We start from the raw sequence: 14,492 nt of genomic DNA, 5'->3' as shown, positions 1-14,492 counted from the left end.
TGCGAATCTCTGGGGCCAACGGCCTGGATCCCATGTTGTCGGCAGCGTCAACGCCCCCAAGATGGCATTAACGCCAGGCCAATAATGTGAATCTCTGGGGCTAACAGCCTGGATCCCATGTTGTTGCTGGCGTCAACCCCCCTGAGATGCCCCCTAGAGCACTAATCAACGGCATCTAGCATATTAATATGCTAGTTAATGGCCCCTGGTGCCCCTGCTGATCCCCCTGCTCCCTCTATATATCCACTGGCCCCAATTGGGCCCCAATTATGTAAACAAACGCTCCCGGGCCCAGAGTCTGCTGGGGGAGAGCACTTTTTATATGGCGTGAGCCCACCTGGGCGTCATTTGCCATATAAAGTGGGCCACCTAGACTTGCCCACTTTCCACGCAGCTAGGGGCCTTAGCAGATTCAACGCTGTGGGCAACTAGTGACGTCAAGCACCGGGGGCACCGGGGCACCTAGGCCACGTCGAGATATGGGCAACTGGCGACGTCGAGCACCGGGGGCACCGGGGTATTAGGCATATTAGGATATAGATATAGGATATAGGCCAACTGGCAAAGGAATTCCTTTTTTTACTATATTTATTGCTTTTTTATTGCTGTTTTTATTATAATAAATTTTTTATGGCCCCGATACTTTTACTAAGCCATATAATTTATTAGTAATCTGAAAATTTCAACCCCCAAATTATATTTCAGATGACTAAGCCAAAAATCGTTGAAATTTCATGAAATGAAATTTCATCGACCCACCCCTGGCTGTAACCAGATGCAAACCACGGCCGAGGGTCAGTGGCTTCCTCAGCGAGGCGCACAGCGCGGGTAATTAACTAGCCAAACTAATTGATTGACTCAGTAATGCAGTTAGAGGGAAATGGTGCAATAACCCGCGTTAGCCTTATAGGCAATTCATAAGGCCATCCTCAGTGGCCTTCTAACTCATCGTGCAATGGAACACTAGATGGGACCTAGCGAAGTCGACTTTTGACCGTTGCTATAAATAATAGATCACACTTTTAGCCGTTCAACGTGTGGCGGAGTGCAGATGCCAAGACACTAATTATTTTAAATAGACTAAGTCCACCTAATGATGTTCTGCCATAGTTCAGCTGAAGGGATCAGTGCGACGGTCGCGCGGTGAGGGTGATTCTCACCCGCTCTCACCCAGATTCTCACCCTGTCTATTGCGCACTCACCCCATCTCACCCTGGTTGCGCGACTGTAAAGTGGCGCTCACCCTAAACTCACCCGGGCGGCAGCCACCCGACTATCTGCCGCACATAGGCCACACGCCGGTAGGTTAGTAGTTGGGTGGGTGACCACCAGCGAATCCCTACTGTTGCATGTTTTTTTATACTTGGCCGTTGATTGTTTTGATACATTTTTTGTCTTGTATTTCTGTTCCATGGGTATTGAAGTGGTGTGGTATGCTACATAGAAAACTCCACGCCACTATACTGTACTCTTTGTAGCTGTAGGCATCGAGGGGCGATTCGGAGGGACTCTCACGTATTGCCTAAGGGACGTGTAACAATAGATACCAGAGGACGCTATATGCAGTCTTATAGGCTGGTTGCGAACCTAGCCTACCACCAACATATACCTAGAGATCCTGTATTTCCAAATATTTCTTGGAGAGATACTCTATAGTCATGTAGCATATAATAGCATATATCAAATACTGGTATGGTAGTTGATTAACTGAGGTATAGGTAGATGAAATGAGGACACTTGAGTAATCATCAATACTAGCAGGAATATTGGATTCCGCGTCCAAGTTTAGAAAGGATAGCCAACTATGGGTGTCTACCATATACAAAGTACATCTTGGCATATTGATGCACACTCAAATCATATAATTCCTTGCGCATCTTAGCACCCATAACAGTCGTCTCTTCCTCTGACCAGCCCAGCACTGTCGTCAGGATCCCTAGGAGAAAGGAACCTATTGCCTGGGTCTGCTGCAACTGCATAAATAGCCCAATGTTCTTCTGTTTAGGGTCCTTTGGCCATGGGTTGATAGGAACTTTTATCATCTTGAGCACCACATCGACAAAGCCTGCAGATCTAAGGGCGTCAGGCCACGTCGTTTCAATCTTGCCCATCGGCTTGCCGAATTTCGCACTCGCTTCCTTGGCTAGCTCGCACATCTGCGCTGTAAACGGCCCCCTTTCGTTCAAGGAATCATCGTCAGAGAATATATCCAATGCCAATGCCTGCAGTTCAAAGTACCCACCGGCCCTAAGGTTATTGAATGCCTGTGTTGCAAGCCGGTTGACATCCTTGATAGCTCCATCAAGCTCGCGACCATGGATGTAGTCAAAAGGGCGATTGTATCCCCATTCAGCTTCGAAATCATCGACCTCGAAGACACAGTTAGGGGGCAGCCTGTAGTCTTAGTATAGATGGACTTTAACCAATAGATCAATATTGTTCTTACCAACGGGGTTGAATGGGACTCAGGTCGTTTCCAATCACCTCTGCAGAGGGATACATGCTACTTGTGTAAGCCTCATACCTCAAGCAAAGAAGATCGATCATATTATACTCTGCAAAATCTATCGCCCAGATGCCTGTTCCGGTGCCAATGCCCAACACACGGCCTAGAGTATCTCCCTTGACTGGAGCCCGGTGCAATTCCCCGCCCAGGATCATGCCGTAGATATGGTGCAGAAAGTCCATGCGGTCTTGTTCCTCGTCATCATTTGGCTATGCAGTTAGTAGAGTAGAGTATATGAGAAATGAGCATCGACTTACAAACAAGTATTGGCCCTTTCGGTAGCTCTGGTACCGGCGGCCATTTTCATACCTTCAAATTATGATTGACACTAGCAATAGTATAAGACAATGAAAGAAAAAAAAACCCCCCCTCACTCATATTCGAGCACGCTGGACCGGAGCGAGGTATAATCAGTTCCAGCAGAAGACAGGGAGACGTTATCACTGTCATTCTGGGGATCATCAGGCTCAGCTACTGGGTTCCCGGTTTTGGGGCTGGTGGAAGCCATGCTGGGAGTTACATGAGAAAGAGGAGAGCTGGATGCTGGGGGTTGGAGAACAGGCCATGGATATATAGGCAGTCCGGTTGCACCCGCTAGCAATAGCACTAGACAGACCATTAACCAATTGCTCTCAATTACGAGTCATGACACGCTTCAATGGAAGGATACTCCCATATATCCTAGCAGATGCCACGTATCCTGGTATAGTACCTTATATTATATGTGGGATGGATAAGAACTCCATCCGACTACGGGTGAACACACTGTAAATATATACATCTGCGTGGATGAAGGGACACATCTTGATACTGCTCAGCTTCTTATTACCAGGATCCCTTTAAGTATCTCTGGTTAATTCATGTCCAATCCAAAATATATTCATTGTACAGGCCCCGGTCATCGAGCGTGTCCTGGCACCAACCTGGCTGAGCCAGATGAGCTTCTAGACATCCTCGCCCACGGTAAGCTAGGGTTTACAGAAGTTGTATCCATACTTGATGGCAACCAGTGGTATCAATTAGGCAGCTCTTGAAAGAGAAGACGTCGAAGACTGCGTAAACTATATGGCACAATTACCTGATCAGCCACATGACCAGTAGATGACCATGACATGAATTGTATATTATAAAATATAATGTATTAATATTAAAGTATTAAAATAAATAGTGTAACTCTATATAGAGTTTATAATATCAGTATTAATAAGTAAACCTTTCTAATTAACTATTAAGCTTCTATTAAGCTTTCCCAGGCAAAGCATAACTACATTCTAACCATAGAATCAAGTGGTGCACAGTAGATTCTTAAATAACCTATTTAATTAAAGAATTTATTCTAAAAATAAAGATATGATAATATAGAGTATATAGATAGAAAATTTGAAATAATCACTAAATATTATATCACTCACTATTGGCGTCTCTTATACAAGCATAAAACCACTGAAACATACGCCAGCCAAACCACGCCCGCAACGACACTGTATGCAATGACGGCCCCGGTGGGTGCAATTGAGCTTCCCACGCCAGCCAGACGGAAGCCCAGCCCCCCATTAATGATAGCCAGTGTGATGGCCGCGCGGCCGAGCCACCGGTGCGGATAGGCAAAGACGCCTTTCTTGCGAGTCCGACGGAAATATCGGTGCTGCAGCAGCCCCATCACCGGCTGGAACAGCGCCAGCGAGCAGACGACCACCATCCCGATGATGGGGTGATAGAACTGCAGCAGATGTAGGCTCTGACCCATCGAGAGGCCAATCCCCATCCCAGCAATAGCCAGCGACAGCGCCAGCAGCTGCACTCCCGCGTGTACCACCACGATGTGCGGATAGGGCACCAACCGCGGCAGAAAGGCACCCGTGGGCAGCAACACCACAAACACCAAGATCATGAGCACGGCGTGGGCGACTCGGCGCGTGTGTACTGCCGCCAAGTTGACGGCCGAGATGCTCTGTCCGGCACTTGAGTCTGTAGAATCATTCACAGGAGATGAGCTGCCAACGAACGGGTTGTCCGAGGTGCCCCCCGTCGTCCGGGAGAGGTCCAGCGCTGCCACGCCCGACATATCGTGGATGGCGATCACAACAGACACGCTGTCGGACACGAGCGGACTGCCATATTTCACAGCCCAAATCCACGGACTCGCTGTGTTATGGACGTCTTCCTGCCCTCCCGGCCAAGAGAGGCAGCTGTCGCAGCGGATGTTCGCCGTCATGGCGCCCGTGCTGCTGTTGATACCGCTGCCACCCAGCAGTGCCACGCGTGCCTGGGGATTATACAGCGGCATTACGTGCTCCACGCCCAGTCGCGGTGAGACGGTGACGTTGTGGCCGTCTGGGGCGGTATAGACGAGCATGATATTGGCGCCCTGCATCTGGGCGCCCTGGCCCCAGGCGAACCATGTCAGCGGGCGGAGGGAGTATAGCTGCAGGTATATTGGGCCAGAGCCTGTTGACGCAGTGCTTTCAGGGACATTGACGCTGTATGTGATCTCTTCCTGTCTAGGGGGTGTGAATGTTTGCACCTGGGCTAGAGTGACGGCAATAAACCAGAGCCAGAGCAGGACACTCATGATGATGTTTAGTGTCTCATTTACAGATGAATTATGAGTTGAAGTGGCCTCTATAATATATCTCTGGCTAGGCCTTATGATTCTCTGTCTATAATTGGTTCCTGATTCCAGAAACCCTAAATATCATATGATGGATAAACTTCCCTGCGCCTCCACTATCTACATATTGGGGAACTTTATCTGGCAAAATTACGAAGGTTATATGGCCGATAGTTTAATCATAGACCACTATTCTAGACCTAAGTCTGTAGTATTGCCTACTCTATAAACATCGGGTTTAGGTTCTATAGCAACATTTTTGTATCCAGCTAACTCTATAAAACATCAATTTAACTTTATGGGCCTAGGTATATATAGCAACATTCTTTATCATAGATTCAGCTAAGAATAGCATGTTATCAGTTGACACTAGGCAGCAAGACAAGGGCCACAAACTTGCTGATAGATAACCACGCGCAACAATCAAGGCGGATCTCAAGATGAGAATAGCCAAGTGTCTTCTTGTTCCTCTCGCGGGACTTGTCGCAGCATCCAACACGACGGAAGTCGACGTGGGCGAGGACGGCCTCACCTACAGCCCGGACACGCTCCACCTGAGCGCCGGTGATAAAGTCGAGTTCCATTTCTACCCCGGCAACCACTCGGTCGTCCAGGCGGCCTTTGATAGCCCCTGCCATCCCAAGAACGACACCAGCATCTTCAGCGGGTTCATCGCCACGACCAGCAATGAGAATGAATCAGTAAGCGAAGCCGCTCTTCATTCCCGGCAGTCTAACGGGTCTAGTCTACCGTGTTCACAGTGACGATCAACGATACGGACCCGATCTGGTTCTATTGCGGCCAGACGGGGCACTGCCAGGCGGGCATGGTCGGGGTGATCAATCCTCCGTGAGGACCAGAGATCCTACACAATGAGCAGTTATAGTGCACAGCTAACTGCGCAGCACTAATGGCTCGGACACGCTCTCAGCCTTCAAGGCGGCGGCCGCTGCGGTCAGTAGCCAGAGTGTGCCGTCTGTAGTCCAGGGAGGCGTGTACAGCACCGTCACCTCTGGGACGTCCAGTACATCTACTGCCAGTGAAAGCAGTGCCTCTGCGACCACTGCATCAGCTACGACTACGGAAGCAAAGACCTCTACTGCATCACAGACCATGACAGCCACTGCTACCAGCAGTCCTACTTCAACCAGTCCAGCAGACCGGCTGTCCTTATCAACAGACCTCACTATCCTTTCTATTCTTGTTTCCATAGCAGCTGTATTACTGCTGTAGCTCAGCTTAGGAAATCCACCTAAAAGTAACTAGGATAATGCAGTTATACTGAAGCAGAAATGGATTATAGTTAAAAAGTATTTCTAGTAATAAAATATATTCACAAATTGCAACCCTAGAGCAAAAACCATGAGAATGGATATATTTTTCTTCAACTTTTACAAGTCCAGCCCTATAGTCTATTATTCAGTGACGCAATGCGCAGCAATAACAAGTTATATATGGAGTAGCTTAGGGCTGCTGACGCAGGCTAATAGCCCCAAGCTAGTACGCGCTACAGAATAAGTTCTCCTAACTAGCTAGTAAATTATTAACTATAAGTACTAGTGAGAGAATTCTAAGGCCTTTAAACTAAGGTGACCTATAGCATAATTGCCTCATCACTATAGGGTACAGTCAGGCGTTTGATTTACATAATCCTCCTTATACAGCCACTAATACTCCAACGAGGAACATAATTCATTACTTAGCAATTAGTGGACACCACCATAAAAGGTGATGAAGAATAGATAAATGCTTAGTATCCCTAGACTGAGTGAATGGTTGTATAACCATTAGTGATATTACATCCCTCTTTATAAATATGATGGAAGACCTCCTCCCCCACACGTTCGACTACTACGCCCGCGTGCAGCCTGACGCCATCTTCGCTGAATATCCCCGATCCACGACCAGTTTCGCGGATGGCTTCCGCCCAGTCTCGTACCGGGCCATTGCCAACGCGATCAACGGCGTGGCCAACTACCTACTTGCTAATCTAGGCCGTGGAGACAATGAGATTCTAGCCTACATTGGGCCTAATGATGTGCGATATCCGGCTCTGGCAGTGGGAGCGTTGAAAGCAGGATACGTAGTGAGTCAATATATAGAGTCCCTTTGCCTCGTTGCTGAATGGGATAGATGTTCTTCAGCTCCCCCCGGAACAGCCTCATCGCCCACCAGAAGCTGTTTGAGAAGCTGAAATGCACCAAAATCCTCATTCCAACCCCTCGCCCACCTCAAGTGTCGGCCATCCTGTCTAGCATCTCCCTGGATATCATTGAGATACCAAGCGTGGACCACCTGCTGGACACGCCGCATCCTCATGTCGAATATCTCAAGACGTATTCAGAGCACCGAGCGGACCCGATGCTAGCACTGTACATCGCCCTATCTTATGTATCTTCACTGCTAACTCGTCAGGCATACTTCCGGTTCGACCGGGATTCCAAAGCCGATTGTCTGGACATTTGAACTTGCCATCCGACACATGAATATGGTGGCTATGGAAGTCCCGGACGGCTACGAGACGATCCAGTCCCTTTGGACTGGAAAACGCACATTTCTCGCCCTGCCGCCATTCCATGTAAGTATAGCTGGACTGGAGGTATAGTTATATGGTTCACTTACGTGAAAGGCCGCTGGAATCGCGATACTCCTGTTTGTCGGTCCTCCGGCTGGATCGACCTTGGTCTGTCCCCCGTCGGCCGGTTTGCCAACAGCAGTCGGGATGGTCGACGCCCTGCAGCAGACCGGCTTCTCTGCGGCGATATTGCCACCCACGACTGTAAATGAACTGGCGCAGAACGGAGACCTGCTGGAGAAAGCCAGATTGAAAATGGAGACCGTCATATATGTAGGCGGGGATCTCCCCCAGGCTCTCGGTGACCGGGTTGCTGCGTCGAATATCCGGCTCGCATGCCAGTACGGGGCCACGGAACAGGGCCTGCTGAATCTGGTGTATGCCCTGGAAGGTCGTGACAAGCGCACAGAGTGGCGATACGTGCAGTTCAACCCCAATCAGGGCGTTGAAATGCAGCCCATCACCGACACGGAATACGAGCTTGTCATGGTCCGGACACCAGAGCGAGAAAGATACCAACTCCCGTTCACGATCTTCCCTGACAGACAGGAATATCACACCTCGGACCTGTTCGTCCGGCATCCCGACCCATCCCAGCCGGATCTGTGGCGGTGGACGGCCCGCCTCGACGACGTGATTGTGTTTCTGACGGGGGAAAAGGTCAATCCATTGACAACAGAGCTCAACCTGGTGGCCTGGGAAGACTCAGTGGCAGCGGTGCTGGTCGTGGGCACGCAACGGTTCCAGGCAGCGCTGCTTGTAGAGCTGGTCAACCCGCCGGCAAAGGACGACCAGGCGGCTCACGACGCTGCCATCGAAGCCATCTGGCCGAGTGTTGTCAAGACGAACAGAGAAACACCGGCGTATGCACGCATCGCCAGAACGCATATCCTCTTCACGACGGCAGAGAAGCCGATGCTCCGGACTGCAAAGGGGACGATCCAGCGGGCGAACACGCTGGCGGATTACGCGCCGGAGATCGATGAGTTATACGCCGCTGCAGACAAAGTTATAGCTTCAGCTGGGCATTCCGGAGCTGTCGGAGAGGAAGTCATTGCAAAGACTGTCGCGACAGTCACCGGCTGGGATGTCGACATGGTCCGAGGCACCGACAACTTCTTCCTGGCCGGCCTCGACTCGCTGCAGGCCATCACGGCTGTACGCAGCCTCCGCCAGGCCTTGAACAGGCCTCAGCTGTCCACCGAGATGATCTATCGGGATCCGTCGGTGGCAGGACTTGTGCGTGCATTAATCACAGAAAAGACATCGGCTGAGGAGTCGCCCAGCACAATCCTCTCCCAACTCGAAGAACGCAATGCCCTGCTCGAAGAACTGCTGGACGGCATCCAGCAGCCAAAACATACTGTGCTCTTGACCGGGTCTACCGGCCAGCTGGGCACATATCTCCTCGACGTGCTCGTTCGCGATCCCCGTGTATCCAAGGTGCACTGTCTCAACCGGCGGGCAAACAGCGGCAGCATCCAGCAGCAGCAGAGTCGGAAATACCATCTCGACACACCGTTCGATAAGGTCAGCTTCTGGCATATTGATCTGACGCAGAAAGACACGTTTGGGCTTGCGCCGGAGATCTTCCACCGACTCCAGCAGACCGCAACGGTGGTGATCCACAACGCATGGCCCGTCAACTTCAACCTTTCGCTGTCGTCGTTCCGTCCCTCGTTGGAGGGAGTAGTCCATCTGGCTGAGTTCTGTGCCGGTGCGCCTCACCCAGCGCATCTTGTGTTCCTCTCGTCAATAAGTTCCGTGATGGGGTATCGCTCCGAGAATGGCATCACGCCGGAAAGAATCATCACGACCACCACGCCCGCGCCGAACGGGTACGCAAATAGCAAATATCTCTCGGAACATCTTGTGCAGCGCGTTGCCGAGCGGAAGAGGGTTCCAGCCTCCATCGTACGCATCGGCCAGGTCGCCGGTGCTGTGCGGAACCCTGGTCTCTGGAATCCCACCGAGTGGCTGCCTGGGATCGTGCTGAGCTCGCTGCATCTCGGCGCTGTGCCGGAGTCAATAGGATCAGAACTCGACCGGGTTGAATGGGTGCCTGTCGATCTGTTGGCCGAGGCGATAGCAGACTGGGCGCTGTCGCCGCCCTCATCTCCCACTGTCGATGTCTGGCATGCGATCAACCTCCATCCGAAGGAGTGGGCAGAGATCCGGGCAGTCATCGCCGAGTCGTTGTCCGTTGCCTCTGGCAGGCCGGTAGACACGGTTTCGTTGGCAGAATGGGTGCGGAGGGTCCGCCAGGATCTGGATGAGAGTCTCGACCTACAGCAGGCCTTGAGCAAGAACCCGGCAGGCAAATTGTTGGCCTTTTTGGATGATATTGCAGCAGACCCGGAGCGGCCAGCGAATGCCCTCGACACGGCGCGGACGGCAGCAGACAGTGAGAAGCTGCGGGCGATAGACGGAGTCAAGAAGGAGTGGATTCAGAAGTGGGTGAAGGAGTGGCTGCTCAATAAGACATTACTATGAATAGAGAGTGGTCGAAGTATCAGGACAATACTGTATATATATATATAGTAGTATTTCTATCTGCAATTCTGAGCCTGGGATCGTCATTCTATTGAGATAATATAATGATCATTGTCGCATTTTTTTTATTTTTAGAAATAAATAACTCTTCTATATTTAATAATTTAAATGGAAATCAACTAATGCATTGCAAGTTGTAGACCTTCCAGTGAATAATAGACATTGGGAATTCAAGGAACTTGAATTCCGATGAGAATAACACCTTATATAGCAGATGTGTTGAATTCTACTACCTAGGTGAATATTTACTACCTAGGTGAATATTTACTACCTAGGTGAATAGCTTAAGATAAACACATATAAATCTTTTGCCATTGCTGAATTCTATATCTAATTATATTATTCATGATCTTTCCTGCAATCGGCAATTCGGCTATTGATGACTCGACCGGTTATGGCTATCGTGACTATAGGCCCACTAACGCGGGGTAGTTTAAATGGAGAATTTATTGAGCCGGAATAGCAAGAATTGGGCATCAAATATCACAAAATGAAGTCTGTTATTCTGCAACACTTTGCGCCCTGTTCGAAAGAGACGGAGCAGCAGCGGGTGCAAGAATCCGAGGAGTATGAGCGCAAGAAGACCAAGAAAGTGCATTTCTGGGATTGTCGCGATGCACAGGAATACCGACAGCTGGAGAAGGAAGGCAAAGGCGTGTTCGACATGCCCGTCTACGATCCGGATGCACAGGTCATCGATATACAGTCGACTCCTCGCCCTGACGATCCCGTCCATGACATCCCCGTGAGGATCCTCCGACCCAAGGGAGCCCCGAGGGGGATACTGATGTTCATTCATGGCGGTATTTACTGTTCTTTCTGAAAAAGAATGAGACCACGCTAACATATGAAATCAATAGGAGGCTTCGTCATCGGCTCCTCCTCCTTGCATGATAATGTGCTGCGGCTTCTGGCCGAGCAGACGGATCTCATTGTAGCCTCGGTGGAATACCGCCTCGCGCCAGAATACAAACTGCCTGCGGGCTCGTACGACTGCGTGGACGCAGCCATGTATCTGTTGTCGCCGGACTGCGAGAAGACGCTGGGCAGCACCTTGTCGTTTATCTGTGGCGAGTCCGCCGGGGGGTATTTGACTGTGCAGACGGCTCTGATGCTGAGGGACGCGGGCATTGATGTGCGCAAGCGCCTGGCGGGGATCATGCCCGTGTATCCTATTGTCGATCTGTCCTTCCTGCCGAGCGTGCGCGCGGGAACTGCAAGTGGACAGGGCGTGCCCATGCCAACAGACGATGCAGACCGGAACTTCATTGCCCTGTCCCTGCCGCGTGAAGTCTGGACATCCAAGGACAAGATCAAGAATCCGATATACTCGCCTCTATATGCAAATCTCGGCGATATGCCTCCTGCCATGATCACTGTGGGCGCCATCGACAGCCTGTTGGATGATAGTATCCTGCTGGCGGCCAGGTGGGAGCTGGCGGGCAATCAGGCAGAGCTGAAGATCTACCCGGGCTCGCCGCATGGTTATCTGGTTGTTGACTTGGATGTCACCAAGGAGGCGATTGCAGATCTTGTTGACTTTATGAAGGGGAGGCTAAACAGCTCTTGATCCATTGAAAGATCCTACAGTGTATTTAGTAGATATATTATGTTAGTATAAGATATGAGATCATGGAGTAGCAAGATAGAGCTACTTTCAATTATGATTCAAACTAGTAATAGTGACTATATTGATTCGTCAGCATAACCTTCCTCTTGGTCTGGCTTAGATTAGACGCGGAGATGGCAGCTTCGGAGAGGTGATATTCTGACCTGTCAACAGAGTGATCATAGACTGTGCTGAGTGGCTATATCACGGCTAAACATTTAAGAATAAGGACATGTTCATCTTCCCCTCTTAAAATCCCTCATATAAACACACCTGTCAGGAAGAGAGAAGACTTATGTAATATAGAGGTAATGGCCTTTTAATTAGTATGTCTATATCATCTACATAACATGTTATAAAACATGAATTAACTTAATGTAGATTAATGACATGATATAGGGGGAATAATCAAGGGTATGCCCACAGGCCAGATATAAATAGGACTTACCTTATAATATTTATTATACTATCATCTCATTATTTAATCAATACTGAAGTAAAAAGACAGCTTATTAACACCACTGTGGAAACCCAGTAGATTAACATCTAAACAAAGGAGAAAGGATGAGAACCTTTTGGTGGAATATGCCCTCTGCAGGGGAGGCTAATATATAGGAATCCAGTATATACCATCATTCTCTAGAGAGGAAATAAGTCTGGATCAGTTGGTTCCATCAGCGTGAAGGTCCACATGAATGAAATGGCCCATTAGTTAGTCTGTAGAGAGATGACAGGAGGGAATTGAGCGATACTATCGAATGATCCTTACTAGTACTTGTTGTAGGCTACGGTATACTAAAGATGTCATTCGTTACTATCATAGGTGGACTAGATATCAATCCCTCGGCTCATAGATGAGGAAGGGAATGGACGAGTTCCAGCAACCAGCCTCCAGTTCATAGCCGGTGATGTTCTTGACAGCCGTGTTGTTGCCAAACTCCAGGATCAGCCCGCCATTCGCCGCTCCCGAGTCAAAGGCAGGCCAGCCGACAGTTGCACCGATGGTGGAAGGGTCCTTGAGGAACGCCAGGATGTAATCCTGCATCGTTTGCGAGGTGGTGATCTCCAGGTCCGAGATCTCTCCGACGTCGATTTCGTAGGAACCGAAGATCATCAGCAGATCTGACCAGTGGAAGGCGCCGAGATAATAGACGGGACTGATGTTGGAGAAGTTGCCCGCCCACTCGTAGCGATAGGTCTCTAGGCCAAGAGATGCCCGGCGCTTTGCATCAATCCACGCCGTGCAGATCCATTCGCCCTCGACCTCCATCGTCATGTCTTCCTGGGAGCCGGCCATCTCACGCGAGGCGTCCGAGCGGATGGCCGGGCCACGGGCGACTTTCCCCAGGGCATATCGTTCGGATTGATTGGAGAAGATGTATTTCTCGTCGGCTATACAATTAGAAGGTAAAGACAAGAAAGGTAGCAAACAGAAAGAAAAGGAGAACTCACGGATATAATTGCCAAACGAGATCTGCGGGGAGCCGTCATAACTGTTGATGTATTCCTCAATCTGGACCCAAGACACCTGGCGCATGCATTCCAGCTCGGCCTGGGAGTCGTTGCCATAGTTGCAGCCCAGACCGACAGCAACGATGTGGAAGTCCTCCCAGACATCGGTCGTGTCAGACATGTTGATCGTCACCGAGGGCGGCTGGGAGATGATGCCGAACTTGGCGGCGAGGGGGTCGTCGGGGAAGGCGAGCGTGTAGAGATGGGTTAACGCGGCGCCTTGAGACTGGCCCCAGAGCTATATCATCAGTATAGAATAGTATAAATAACAATATCAGCATGTACCATGATGTTTTCAGGATCACCTCCGAACGCCTCGATATTCTCGTACGCCCATTCGACAGCAGCGCGGACGTCCAGCATGGTCAACGAGGTCTCTTTCAGTGCGCTGGATTTGGGGTCTTTGTTGTTAGTATATTCAGTCTTCATCAGCAGGGACAGACGTACTGCCAAAGATATTCAGCCGGTAGTTGATCGTGATGACGATGTGTTCCTGGGATCGCGACACCCACTGCGCGGGCAACTGCGACGGCACCTCAATCCCGCCCGTGATGCCACCACCACCTGTCACGAACAGGGCAACGGGCAGCTTCGATGTGCGGTTGGCATACGCGGGCGTCCAGATGGCGAGCGACAGACAGTCCTCGGCGGACGACCAGGCGACGGAGCCCTCGTTGTCTGCCTCGCCAATGCTCAGCAGGAGACTGGCGGGCTCATACTCGGCCCACATGCTTTCTCCCGTGCTGACATACTGCGGGCATGCTAGGAACAATGAGAACAATGTCAAAATCAACAGTATAAGAGACTTACCCGGCCCAAATCTGGTCGAGTCGATCCTCTTGGAAGAGTCGGGCAGTCTCTGGGGAGGCTCCCAGCGGAGATCCCCCACGGGAGGCTGGGCAAAGGGGACTCGCAGGAACTGGCGGACGTTGGTGTAGGTGTCGTTGTACATGCCGATGAACCTGCCTGTGCGCGTCTCGACCGTGAGGTTGGTCCAGTTGGACAGCGTGCGGGCCGGTTGCCAGGTCAGATTGGCATAGTAGGGGGGGTTGAGGGCCGCGGCGGCCATCGAGGCCAGGCCCAGCAATGGAATCAACTGCATGATGAGAGCGGTGCGCTTGTGGCT

At 50.5% G+C, this 14,492-nt stretch overlaps 6 protein-coding genes across 6 annotated transcripts; 3 read left to right on the top strand and 3 right to left on the bottom strand.

Annotated features, from left to right (window-relative positions):
- Positions 1-1,142: 1,142 nt before the first annotated feature.
- On the bottom strand, positions 1,143-1,550 carry ASPZODRAFT_137468 (hypothetical protein). The gene has a single exon (XM_022724333.1). The coding sequence runs from the start codon at positions 1,411-1,413 to the stop codon at positions 1,240-1,242; it is 174 nt and encodes a 57-aa protein (XP_022576672.1). The 5' UTR covers positions 1,414-1,550; the 3' UTR covers positions 1,143-1,239.
- A 252-nt stretch (positions 1,551-1,802) lies between these two features.
- ASPZODRAFT_29416 (hypothetical protein) lies at positions 1,803-5,078 on the bottom strand (the record flags this gene model as incomplete). Its single annotated transcript, XM_022728185.1, has 5 exons — positions 1,803-2,394; positions 2,447-2,715; positions 2,764-2,815; positions 2,881-3,015; positions 3,961-5,078. The coding sequence occupies 5 exons, from the start codon at positions 5,076-5,078 to the stop codon at positions 1,803-1,805; spliced, it is 2,166 nt and encodes a 721-aa protein (XP_022576671.1).
- Positions 5,079-5,551: 473 nt separating this feature from the next.
- ASPZODRAFT_105718 (hypothetical protein) lies at positions 5,552-6,405 on the top strand. Its single transcript, XM_022720917.1, has 2 exons — positions 5,552-5,818; positions 5,863-6,405. The coding sequence occupies exons 1-2, from the start codon at positions 5,558-5,560 to the stop codon at positions 5,968-5,970; spliced, it is 369 nt and encodes a 122-aa protein (XP_022576670.1). The 5' UTR covers positions 5,552-5,557; the 3' UTR covers positions 5,971-6,405.
- Positions 6,406-6,936: 531 nt separating this feature from the next.
- Positions 6,937-10,208, top strand: ASPZODRAFT_29414 (hypothetical protein; the record flags this gene model as incomplete). The annotated part of the gene is made up of 4 exons (XM_022728184.1): positions 6,937-7,203; positions 7,251-7,489; positions 7,533-7,695; positions 7,747-10,208. The coding sequence occupies 4 exons, from the start codon at positions 6,937-6,939 to the stop codon at positions 10,183-10,185; spliced, it is 3,108 nt and encodes a 1,035-aa protein (XP_022576669.1). The 3' UTR covers positions 10,186-10,208.
- Positions 10,209-10,724: 516 nt separating this feature from the next.
- On the top strand, positions 10,725-11,874 carry ASPZODRAFT_170350 (hypothetical protein). The gene is made up of 2 exons (XM_022726943.1): positions 10,725-11,048; positions 11,106-11,874. Exons 1-2 carry the CDS (start codon positions 10,736-10,738, stop codon positions 11,813-11,815), a joined length of 1,023 nt encoding a protein of 340 aa, XP_022576668.1. The 5' UTR covers positions 10,725-10,735; the 3' UTR covers positions 11,816-11,874.
- Positions 11,875-12,689: 815 nt separating this feature from the next.
- On the bottom strand, positions 12,690-14,318 carry ASPZODRAFT_77614 (hypothetical protein; the record flags this gene model as incomplete). The annotated part of the gene is made up of 5 exons (XM_022730186.1): positions 12,690-13,246; positions 13,307-13,604; positions 13,652-13,767; positions 13,814-14,128; positions 14,177-14,318. The coding sequence occupies 5 exons, from the start codon at positions 14,316-14,318 to the stop codon at positions 12,690-12,692; spliced, it is 1,428 nt and encodes a 475-aa protein (XP_022576667.1).
- Positions 14,319-14,492: the final 174 nt, after the last annotated feature.

This window comes from Penicilliopsis zonata (genome assembly GCF_001890105.1).
Source record: "Penicilliopsis zonata CBS 506.65 unplaced genomic scaffold ASPZOscaffold_38, whole genome shotgun sequence".
Classification (NCBI taxonomy): Eukaryota; Fungi; Ascomycota; class Eurotiomycetes; order Eurotiales; family Aspergillaceae; genus Penicilliopsis; species Penicilliopsis zonata.
The sequence above is the reverse complement of the archived record's forward strand: the minus strand, read 5'-3'. Positions and strand labels throughout refer to the sequence as shown.